The sequence below is a fragment of the Papaver somniferum genome, chromosome 9, assembly GCF_003573695.1.
Source record: "Papaver somniferum cultivar HN1 chromosome 9, ASM357369v1, whole genome shotgun sequence".
In the NCBI taxonomy this organism is placed as follows: domain Eukaryota; kingdom Viridiplantae; phylum Streptophyta; class Magnoliopsida; order Ranunculales; family Papaveraceae; genus Papaver; species Papaver somniferum.
This window is the reverse complement of record NC_039366.1, coordinates 20,065,393-20,077,421: the sequence shown is the minus strand read 5'-3', so window position 1 is coordinate 20,077,421 and position 12,029 is coordinate 20,065,393. Positions and strand designations below refer to the sequence as shown.

General features: G+C 38.0%; 1 protein-coding gene across 7 annotated transcripts; it reads left to right on the top strand.

Annotated features, from left to right (window-relative positions):
- The first annotated feature begins 6,542 nt into the window (after positions 1 to 6,542).
- LOC113309953 lies at positions 6,543 to 11,878 on the top strand. Of its 7 annotated transcripts, none has more exons than XM_026558478.1 (3): positions 6,543 to 9,707; positions 10,719 to 11,109; positions 11,368 to 11,878. In XM_026558478.1, the coding sequence occupies exon 1, from the start codon at positions 7,412 to 7,414 to the stop codon at positions 9,698 to 9,700; it is 2,289 nt and encodes a 762-aa protein (XP_026414263.1). In that variant the 5' UTR covers positions 6,543 to 7,411; the 3' UTR covers positions 9,701 to 9,707; positions 10,719 to 11,109; positions 11,368 to 11,878. The 7 variants fall into 7 exon arrangements, with proteins under 7 accessions (XP_026414263.1, XP_026414259.1, XP_026414258.1 ...); XM_026558474.1 differs by having other exon boundaries at positions 10,232 to 11,109; XM_026558473.1 differs by having other exon boundaries at positions 10,145 to 11,109.
- The last annotated feature ends 151 nt before the right edge of the window (positions 11,879 to 12,029 follow it).

Here is a 12,029-nt window from a genome sequence, read left to right as displayed (position 1 = left end):
ATAAAAAAAAATATTATTATTTGTTTGCCAATGTACTAAACAAAGACTGAAAGTAAGAAAAAGGTGGGAAAAAAAATCAAAGTCAAAACTAGCACAATGCTTATAATTTTGGTAAAATAATGATTGAAAAGATAAATAACCGGGTACTCGATCCCCGACGGGTATTACCCGTTAAGAATCGGATCGGGTAATTATCCCTGGGGTTCTAAGTTGTTAGGACGGTTCCTATGGGAATAGCAAACTGGCCAGTTTGTCAGTTTTGCACCCACTATGGAGATGGAAAACAAGCAAACTTCCCACTTAGCCTGGCCAGATCAAGTTTTTACCGAGCAGTCGAGACTCGACCGCTCGGTCAAGACTACACTGTGCGGTGTTGTTTAGACCGCCAGCGGTTTAGCTTCCGCCGGTAGGTGTAGTCTTCATCGCCAAATAGAATCCGATCTAACGTCCATAAATCTTCCTCCCTATAAATACCAAATTCTTCTTTCATTTTAACTCACATCTTCTCTTCTCTACTCTTCACATTTGTTAATCTAAAACAAATTTCATCGTCCAACACTTTCATTCACTCGTATTGTGTAGTTTTTTTAATATGTCTCAAGCTAATTCTCAAGCTAATTCCCAAGTGACTAAAAATAAGAAGATTAGGGGTCCAAAAATTGCCTTAGCCGAAGATGAAAGCATTTGCAGACTATGTGTTCTTTACACAAGATAGTATCGATGGTGCCCAAAAATAATCTACCAAGTTGTGGGATAACATATTTGCTAAATTTCGTGATGAAAATATGAACATCAACGATCGCGATGCAAATGGATTGTCTGGTCGCTTCGTTATAATCCCCAAATTTCCTTGTATGTTGTTGCTATAATGCAAGCTGCTCGTGCTCGAGCGAGCGGTCTTGTCGATGTTGATGTTTGTAGATGGTGGATTTTCAACAAGGGCTAAAATCGTAAAACCATAATTATACATGCTCCTGATCCAGCAATCAGATGAGTATTGAGTCTCATGTCTCTCATTGAAGCATGGAAACTCATTCCACAAGAATCTCTGACTGAGAATACTATCTCTCAGAGTATATGTAGATGTGTAGTCTCTCAGCTGAGGCAACGACATATCTCATGAATACCGAGCAATTTCAGTAATTACTTCTATATAGAATCGCAAGATTGGACGACTCCTAGACAACTTGCCTGCTAGTATAGAGCAATAACGTCTTCAGGATGTAACACTGTTTTCCCTGACTATATAAAAGAAATATGACGCTTCAACAAGCTCATATCGCTCAATTCCTGAATAATTAATGCTCCTAGACGATCGTACTAGTATAGAGCCATCAATTAATTATTTCTAAATCATTAGATTCATTAACTGAATCTCTGGAAAATATTCTACATTATTCATAATATTTCGTTACTTCAATTCATGGTTCTTCCCAGCAGAATTCCATGGGTTAGTAATAAATATTCAACGTACGGGCATTTGAGCTGCTATCGAGTAAGCCCCGACCAAAATGGCGCAAGTGTACTCAACAATAATGCACTAACGATCACCTGAATGCACGAACGAGCATTCCAAAAATGAAGAAACGATGAACCTATGCAAAAATAGGAAGAAAATAATAAATAATAAAATATTAATCAAACCGCTGGGGGACTGGGCCCACCGGCCGGCTGGTCGCGCCGTGTCTAGTCCCACGCCAATTCTATATTTTATCATATTTTTATTATTTTCCTTGATCTCATGAAAATTCACTCATTTGAACAAAATTCCTTCGTTTCAAGGAAACTCTTCAGTTTTATGGTGTTTCCTTCACATCAACAAAATAATAAATAATTAGGAAAGGTGTGCGGGACCAAGCCTACTAGTCGGCCGATCATGCCCTAGTTGTGGCCAGTCCCACACCTTGAGTTCCTTATTATTTTATTATTATTATTTCCTTGATCCCATGAAATTCCTTGATCTCATGAAATTTCCTTCAAATCATGAAAACAATATAAAATTAGGGAAAACTCACGGGACCGGGTCCTAGCCGGCCGACCATGCCCAAGCCGGTCCCACATGCCCTTATTTTATTATTCTTAATATTATTTGTTTCCCTCATCTCATGGAAACTCCTTGGTTTCAACAAACTCCTTGATTCCATGATATTTCCCTAAAATCATGAAAATAATATAAAATTAGGAAAAGTGCCATGGGACCGGGTTCATTGGCCGGACGGCCATGCCTTGTCCATAGCCGGTCCCACACTTCATGATTCCTTAATTTTATTATTATTATTTCCTTCATCTTATGAAGTTTCCTCAGTTTCAGCAAAACCTTGATTTCTTCATATTTTCTCAAAATGTTGCTCAAACGCACATCAGAAAATATCAAAATTCTCAGGATTGAGACACGGACACTCTGGAGACGTGAGCATGTTACCTTGACCGACCAAGGTTGGCTCTTTGGCTTGCAATGATCCGGTCACACGCATTTTCACAATTTGACCTAATTTGCGCAATTGCACGTATTGGGTCCAAAACTCTTCCAAATGACTTGGGGTTTCATGAGACCATCGTCATTCGGTCCCATGACCAACCAGGGACGGTTTCATGATCCCTTGGTCGGTCTCTCATCTCTTCATAATTAGATTTTATCACTTAAGGCTCAGACGAGCATTGTTTTAATAAATGATTAAACCAGCATTTAATCATCCTTTCACCAACTGGTCTTCAAGAGACTTTGATATTTGCTCAATCGAGCATCTGGGCGCTACATGGTCGACCCATAATCCCATGTATCTGGTCCCTCCTTTACTCCGTGGTTAATTTTCAATAAACCATCAATTGATCATTAATTGATTGAATTAGGGTTTCGAGTCCAAGGTTCATAATTCCAGATTCGAACGCTAATAATTTTACGACGATCCCATGATCAACATTTTTATTAATTATACTCAGTTTAGTTGCCAGTATTTTAAAATAATATTTTATTTGGTCATGCTACCAATAATTCATCAAACGAGCAACACTTGCTCAGATGAGCAATATTTGCTCAGACTAAGGAATAATGGTTCAACTATCAATATTCAACAATTCATCGAATGAGCAATATTTTCTCACCTTAACTATCAACATTCACTCGAGAATTATACCTCTGTCTTAACAAACACGTTCGATTCATGAGTCTCAGAATATTTGCAAATCACGTTCGACTCAGCGATACAAGGACTCATCATCCCATGAAGTCAGCAACTGACTAACTAAATACACGTCTGCCTTACAGACTCCACAATCACGAGACATCAATCGTGTTACATGGGGGGATATTAACTAGGGTTTTGGTCTGGCGGTCCATGGAACATGTGTTCATACACACGATGAGAATGTGACCAAGTCGTGCAATCAGTTGAAGGAGTTAACAAAGTAGTGGATGGAAAATCAACCAAGTCTCCGCATGATGAGCAACTGGTTTTAACACGATTTCCACTTCCCCACTCTTTGACTCCAGCAACTTTCACACTTCATGGGATCAAGGTGTTTACAATTCTAGCAATATAAATAAGTCTCTGAATCATGATTGAAAACAAGACAATCTTTCGTCAAACAGACAACACGAGATTAACATCTCAACGTCTGCGAAATTACTCTCAACAGAGAAAATTCAATAAATCAGAGCTTATCACGCAGAATACACAACACACCTACAATCTTCGATCACCATTGATCTCACACATTTCTCAGCTTTCCTCCTAAATACCGACCCATCCTCTCTTGTGACCGAATTGACTCTAGAACGACCATTGTCTTGGTTCAGGCCGGAGTCCTGCAGATTGATCTCTCGAATTCAAAGCACTCGCTTTTTTGCAGTGCATCTGTGTGAGGTTTGACAGTTCGCTCGGTTCAAGGAGTTTCCTCCGCATGGTCGTCTCCTCAATTCCGTAAAAACCAGCAACTCTTTTTGCCCCTTCTACAATGTCGAACGAACGTGTCGAAATTATTGGAACCACAAACATGGGAAAAATTTTGGTTATGAAAGTTGTTATCATATTTTGAAAGTGTTGCCTAAATATAATCCATAAATGTTAGCAAACATGCAGAATGTACCTGGAAGTTCAGTATACGCTTCTTCTCCTTCGATGCCAGGTTCACAACCATCTCAAACATCTCATCCCCCTATGGAGAATCCATTTTCTTCACCAGAAACCACAAAAAATAACAATTCCAACTTGAATGTAAATGCTGCGATTAAGAGAACATTATTAGGAAGAAACAATGCAAGAGCAGCGAGAAAAGATGCCCAAGAAGGAGAAGCAAGTGAAGGTTTTTTGGATACTTTAATGGATCATCAGAAGACCGTCGAAAAACAAAGAGCAGTAGACCGGAAGTTCATGACAAGGGAGATGAAAAAACCTCAACAAACTCAAGAGAAATTTGTTTCAGACTACGAAAAGAATAAGATACTTAATGGAAACACCTCAACAATGACCCCCAAACAATTGATAGACATGTCAGTAGAGGAGTTCGAAGAAAAGCGAAACAAGAGAAATTTGGAAAAATAATTTGGAACTCAAGATGAGGATGAGAATGAACAAGACCATGATGAAGTAGTGCCACTTAATTAATTAATGTATCAGCTTTAATTTTAATGAAGATGTATTAGTTCAGTTATGATGAATGAAATTATTGTACTAGTTTATTATTACATTAAAACTTAAACTTGACAACATCCATTAAAACTAAACTGAAGACCAAAACTAAAACTTAAGCCTAACTCCCATACGAGTTATTAGAAACTTTTTCAGAATTTGATAATGCGCTTCGTATTCAAAAAAAATTCCTTTCCATCTTCGCCACTCTTCTCAAGTTCGTATTCCCAATTCAGCATTGGTGTCACCTCTAAGACGATATTGATTGACAATCCTTCTCATAGCTATAAAATCCACAAGATCTTTTTTGATAGTCATGAATCGGTACAACAAAGCAGCTCGATCTCGGTTATGAGGATTACATGTCTCTGTGCAGAAGGCATCATGAATTTTACCTAAATAACTCATACTTGGTACACCATTCATCCTTCGTTCTTCACCTCTTTTCAGGTAGTATAGTACATAGTTTCTACGAAGAGATAAATCTTCATCTTCAGTAAATCTTGGATCATCCACAAATTATCCAAAAAGTAGAGAAGTTTTTAAGTGAAGGTGTGATTTTGAAATGGATGAAGTGGTATGTATTTATAAGGATTGTTGGCGATTAAGCTAGACCGCTACTTCTAAACAAAATACAAAACAAATAATTAAAATAAATAACTTTAAAAAAAAACTATAAAACAAACAATTAAACTTAAACAACTTCTATACCAAAAATTATAAAACAAACAATTAAACTTAAACTTAAACTTGACAACACTACTCGATTCTCCCTCCATCTCTTCCAAACTCCACCCACATATTCGCTCTAAGATCTTCCCTTAATAACATGTTGTACAGAGTTATGTTCTCAATGTGACTAGTCATTTGCGCATAGTTTCTTGCGGGTAATCCTTTTTCTGGGTGAATCTCAGTCCTTAAGTCTTCAATAGGTAGGGCATCCGGTTCATACCCAATGCATGCAGTCAAGACTACCCAGCATTCCTGGAAATCCCCTTTCCTGATTTTGCTTTAATATTTCTCTAACATCCACCTCAGTTGGTTTTCGTAAATAGGTTGGACCAAAATGATTAATCATTGCTTCGGAAAACAAATACTTGTATGTGGTTGCTTTGCCTATACGAAGGTACTCATCATTAGAATCTGGGGGTCCATATCCTAGAATTCTTAAGGCCGAAGTAACCTTTTTTTCAGGGCTATGACCTATAATATTCAGTGCATCATACTGATAATTAAATTGAGGTTCTACCTGACAAAGCTCACCAATAATCTTTAGCACCAAATGTCGGGGCATGCCGAACCAGTCTTGGAAATTTTCATCAGAGAACACACAGTCGGGAAGAAAATAATCGTGCATCAGCTTCCTCATGCCATTCATCCCGACCCCGGTACACATATCTTATTGTGAATACTTCTCTTGGCTAGTATACCCCCCGAGGAATATAGCTGCAGCAAATTGTTGGTTAATTCATCTTTATCTGACGCATCATCAATTTGTTGTAACACATGATTGAATATTCGTTGTTGTTCTTCAAATCGATCCATATGAATACGCACTTCTTCGTCACAAGATTCCATTGATTTTAAAACTTAAATTTAAAAACTAAAATTTAAACCGAGGATTAAATGAAAAAAGAGGATTAAGGTACAAAAGAATAGGATGATATAGAGTTAATGAAAAAGTAAGGTGTAATTAAATTGAATTGCATGAGGTGAATTTATAGGGAAACGTGACGGGAAATAGCCGTTACAACATAAACTAATAAGCGACAAACTCTGAACCGACCAGTTTTGCAGAAACCGTTGGCGGTCTAGTGTCGACCGTTAGAGGTGTAATGTCAACCGAGCGATAGAGGCTAGATCGCCTATATTATTCCCCATAATGGAGCGGCCAGTTTGCCAGACCAGATGACATGGCAAATGGGGGTAGTACCGGCCTTAATGGGTCCAATTTTAGGACCCAGAACCGGACCCAAATCTACCGGATCCGGTTCGGGGTAATGGTACCCATTGAATGCAGCTCTAGTTCACAATAGGTTTTCCCGAACACTAACAGAGTCCATAGATACGTATCTGCTGTGCCTTTTTTTAAGTATAATTCTGTTTTATGGAGTTAGATCTAAATCTAAAGTATTTTTTCCTCTAAATTCCTTAGCTTCCCACTTCTCTCAAAAACAACCAACTTTGCCACTTGCAGTTCCTTTTCCATTTAGAAGAAGAATTCCTGTGAGATAATTTATTTATTCCGTTGATTCACAGCCTCCTCCCTTCTCAAACTCCGACTTTTTTTTTTCTTTCGTATCAACAATTACACAAACCTTGGTTGCAATTCATGGTTTTGTAGATTGTTCTCTCCTTTTAATTTCAGATTTCCAGCCTTACACCACTTTTTATCTTCTTCCTGAAATTTGAAAAAAAGGTTTTTTTTTGTTAGGATATCTTCTACAATTCATCATAAACTGTGATTGATTGGAATTTATAGTCTGTGGCGCTTTATTTACCAATCTATCAGTCAACCAATTGATCGGTGGTTATGGGTGAAGAAGGTGCGAAAGTAGAATTATCATCAACTGAGAAAAGAAGTGAATGCAACTGTCTACCATTACCAAAGGCAGCACCTTGGCTTGTCTTTCCTTATAAAGTAAAAGGTAACAAACAAAATCAAGCTTTCTATAATATTTGTGAACCCAATAACAGAAGTTGCAGAAAATTCATACCTGAATTGAGTGGAAAATCTTACTGGCAAAAGCATTCTCATCAAGGCTGGCTAATTGTTATTTGTGATGATCCAACATACAACCATGCCCCCGAACTGGGATTTTGGTGATTGTTTTCTGTTGAATCCAGCAACATTAGAGACCATTCGGTTACCTAGTTTATTACCTTTGTATCATAAACGGAATGAATATTCTCTGATAGACTGTGTTTTGTCATCCCCTCCTAGAACTAGTACTAGTACAATTGCTTATCCTGATAATGCTGATGATGAGCCATTGGTTCTATTGCTTTTTCTTCTTCGCGGAAGAGATGATAGCGATGGTCATATGTTTTTGGCCTTTTCTCACCCTGAAGACAAACAATGGAAAACAAAATGGGTCTTGTCTCAAGATTCTAGGACAGACGAATTCCTCATTACTTCTCTTTGTTGTTTTAAAGATAAGTTATATCTTATGTGTGCACTTGATCAACACCTAGAGATTGATAAGGGAAAGCTTTGGGATAATGATGATGATTCCCTCACTTTAAAGCCATTCGAGATGACCAACAACACTGGATACCGTTGGAGAGGGAGTGACCATATTGATAGCAGAGATTTTTACGTGGAATCTTCTGTTGAACTCTTCAAGGTGGAAATAAATTTCAATAGAAGACAACGCATAAAGGTATTCAACTCAGTTGTTGTGTGGAGGTTGGATTTTACTTCAAAGGAGTCGAAGATGGTGACTTGTTTGGGAGATCATGTTCTGTTTATCGGAAAAAACACTAGAGCTTGTTGCTCGGCATCCAAATTGGGACTCACAAGTGGTTGTCTGTATTACACACTTCCAGGTGATCTGGGTTTATATAAATTTGAAGTACAAAGTAGTGGTAACTCTGTTATTTTGCCGTGTTTAAAGCTACCAAGGCCATGGTTCTCATCAGATTGGATCATGATTCTTGATGGACGGAAACAAGAGGAAGAAGAAGGAGATAGCATGGGAAAGGCAGTCGAAAGCGAATCAAGTATAATGGGCTATGAAAAGAATGAGAGTGGGAAGGACGGAGGATTTGAAGAAATAAGTCCTTGGGATATTCTTAATGCTGTTATTTTGCCATTTTTGTCCTGTTTCCCATCAGATTGGATTAAGATTCTCGATGGACGGCAACATGAGGAAGAAAAAGAAGATTGCATGAGAGTGGCAGTGGAAAATGGATTAAGCATAATTACTTATGAAAAGAATGAGAATGAGAAGGAAGGCGGATTTGAAGAAACAAGTCCTTGGGATATTCTTGATGCTGATTCTAGAGAGTTGGTTGCAAGTTATCTTCATCCGTTGGATTACGTGCATTTTCGTTCAGTCTGTAAAACAATTCGAGCGCTGATGCCTGTATCAAAGCCGATGTTTGCGACGACTAGTATCACGACGACCTCAAACTTATTTCCATGGCTGGTGTTTTGTGGAGATAACAATGACACCATCTACAATTTTGTAATCCCTGTGCGTAACAGTGAGTACTATCTCTTAAAGTTTTCCGAGTTGCTACTTGGTGCTACTATTTGTTTCCAGAAGGATGGTTGGCTATTAATGTCAAGAAAGGAAATCCTGTTCTTCTACAATCCATTCACAAGGGAAACCATTAATCTTCCGCACTTGCCGGGGCATCATTTCTCTTCTAGCATCTGTTTTTGTCCGTTGCCGACTTCCGCAGACTGTATAGTTTTTGCCATTGATCAAAGTGAGCAAGGAACAATCACGGTCTGTTCCATTACCAGAGGAAAACAGGTCTGGGATGTTTTCAACTTCGATAATGCTATTCAGTATAGGCCATTGTGTAATCCTCCAATTTTGCATCAAGGGGCTTTCTATTGCGTGGACTATAACGGACTTTTAGGAGCATTTAACTGGAAGGATAAAACGTGGAAACTTCATGGGATTCCCCGTGAAAGATACAATGATACATATCCGAATCCAAGTTTCCTGGTGAAGAGTGGAGAAGATCTTTTATTGGTGAGAGTAGGATGTGAAGAAAAGCTGGTTATAGTCTTAAAATTTGATTTCCCCGTCAATGACTGGGTTGAAGTTGCAAGTTTGGGGAAGCATATGCTGTTCATCAGCCACACCTCTTGCTTTTTAGCCATTGCTCCGAACAGTCAAATGGAGAATAAAATATTTCTCCCTAGACTTTGTTTGAATGGAGATGGGATTCTGTTCTATTCTCTTGAAACCGGTAGGTATGACTCTTTTGGGGGTCCGCATACTTCTATGAATTTATATGAGACAGAGGGCTGGCGTGCAAACTGCACATGGATTGAACCTAATTGGTCTAAGTTCACTTCTAGAGAGCTCATCTGGGTCGAGCCTACTTTTTAATCTTTTGGTACGTAGTTTGTCTCCTCTCTCTTTTTCTTTTTTTTTTTTTTTTTGGCAGTGGTAATAATTCTAAAACAAATACTGTTAAATTATAAGTTGAGATGAAATAAAAAATGTGTCATGAAATTATCAGTTTAATGACCTGCTAAGAGTCTATGGCTATGTTTTGCTGATCTTTGAATTTATCTACTCATGCCAACACCCTTGATTAATCACGCTAATCTTTGGTTGGAAGTGTATTCTCACTGCAAAATCCTTTTCAGTGCCTTATGTTACTTGCTTGAAATGTATCCAAAATGCATCTTCAACTCTTCATCTTTCAACATTTTTCGTCGAGAGAGCAAATATGAAGATATAAACTCTTGGTTTCAATCAGAAGATGATTTTCAGGGTTGAGTTTATGGGTTGTAGTTAATTTTGTTTTTGTATATTGGTTCAAACTAGGTATCAAGCTGGGGCTCAAACTTCTTTGTGGTAGCCTGTTTTTAGGGTTAAAATTCTTCGTCCACTTTTGTTTCCCATGTTTCTCAGATTGCTCCGAACAGTCAAATGGAGAAAATAATATGTCTACTTTGTTTGAATGGGAATGGGATTCTGTTCTATTCACTTGAAAGTTGAAACTGGTAGGTATGACTCTTTTGGGGGTCGGCATGCTTCTAAGAATTTATATGAGACAGAGGGCTGGCGTGCAAACGGCAGAGGTATATCAATTAATGCTTTGTTCAATCTTGAATTCAAGTGATTCGGCATTATGGTTTGTTGTATTTCATCTTAATTTCATGATTCTGTGTGGTGGTTATCACTAGAGAAAGTTTTGATCTTTATGATGTTTTTGGGCTTGCTATCATCATTTGAATGAGCTCCAAAAGATGCTTTAATTACAGAACTTCCAGGTTTTAGTGGGATTTTCCCATTTATACACTACTCTAGGTTAATAGTCTTCCTTTACGTTTGGAAATTCCGTTGTTTTTATACTTGTACTGAAATTTTGGTTGTTTTGGTGAATTGGGTATTACAGATATGTGATTATAGATAAGAAAAGTGGGAAGAATTTGTTCTATTACTTTGTAGTTTCAGAAAGAAAATAATGTGAAGATCTTGTTGTTCTTCGGCTGCTTTTCTCATTTGTTTCCCCACATAATATGTTGGTGAGTACCAGCAACGGTACGGGTGCAGTTAAAGTAATCCAACACAACAACAACAAGAGGTCATTTGAACGCGCCAAAAGAGGTCATTAAAAGATGACGGTGTTACTCAGTTTAGTTCTGATTCTATTTGCATCCGATGCCATAGTTTATTTGTAATCCAACACAACAACAAGATGCTATCCTGTGGTCTTGCTGGCTTGCTGCCACCAGGATGCTATTCTAGTCGCTTTTGGCCTTCTTGGTCGAGATCCTTTTGTTGCTGTAAGTGTGTTTGTCTATATTTATACAATAAACTTTTATGTCCGGGCGTTTGAATAAACTCGGTCAGTTTTCTGGATCACTGGCTCCTAGACAATTGTGCTAAATCTCTGACGGATGATAAACTGAATTTTGTTGTGGTCTGCCTCGAGTCTAAATCGGACCAGCATTCATAGTCATATGAGCCATTTATATAAGAGTCCTTATATATAATATTTAGGAAGATGAAATTAATGTTGGTTGTGTTTATGTGTCTCGCAGGTTCCAAATGGTTTTGGATGTGGTCTTGGGGCACTGCAGTTGATATTATGTGCCTTCTACAGAATCCCAAAAGCAAATATGGTGGTTTTGCTGTCGGTTATGGGACCAATGTGATGGCCACTGCTACTTGTAGTATAACCAAATATGATGATTTGATTAAGCTGGGTACTGAGAAACCTCTTCAAATGACTGCTGCTACATGTGTCGATAGTGGAATCAACATTTTGTAGGTTGTCTTGATTCTTTTTGATTATTAAGAGTGGTATAGGTCTTCAGTGATTTAGTGGCTATTTAGTTGTTGTTGGTCTATTTAGTGATTCAGTGATTTAGTGGCTATTTAGTTGTTGTTGGTCTTCTGCAGGATATTATGCAGTCAGTTTACCAAGTCATGTAAGAACAATTACAAATTGTTAGATCTCATGTCTCCACTTGGTCATGTCTGTAACAGGGAGGGCGGATCTATACATCACTCCCACATAAACGTTATCAGAATTTATTCAAAAGGATCTCTTGTAAGCCTTCTTTACCGTTGTTATTCTTCACATCTTTTTACGGATATCCGAGACTGAGAACCAGACACTCCTTATTAGTACAATGGTAGTATAACACTTGGAAGTTTCATTCATTTTCAGTTTTCTTTCTCTGAAAATTTTTTTCCTTTC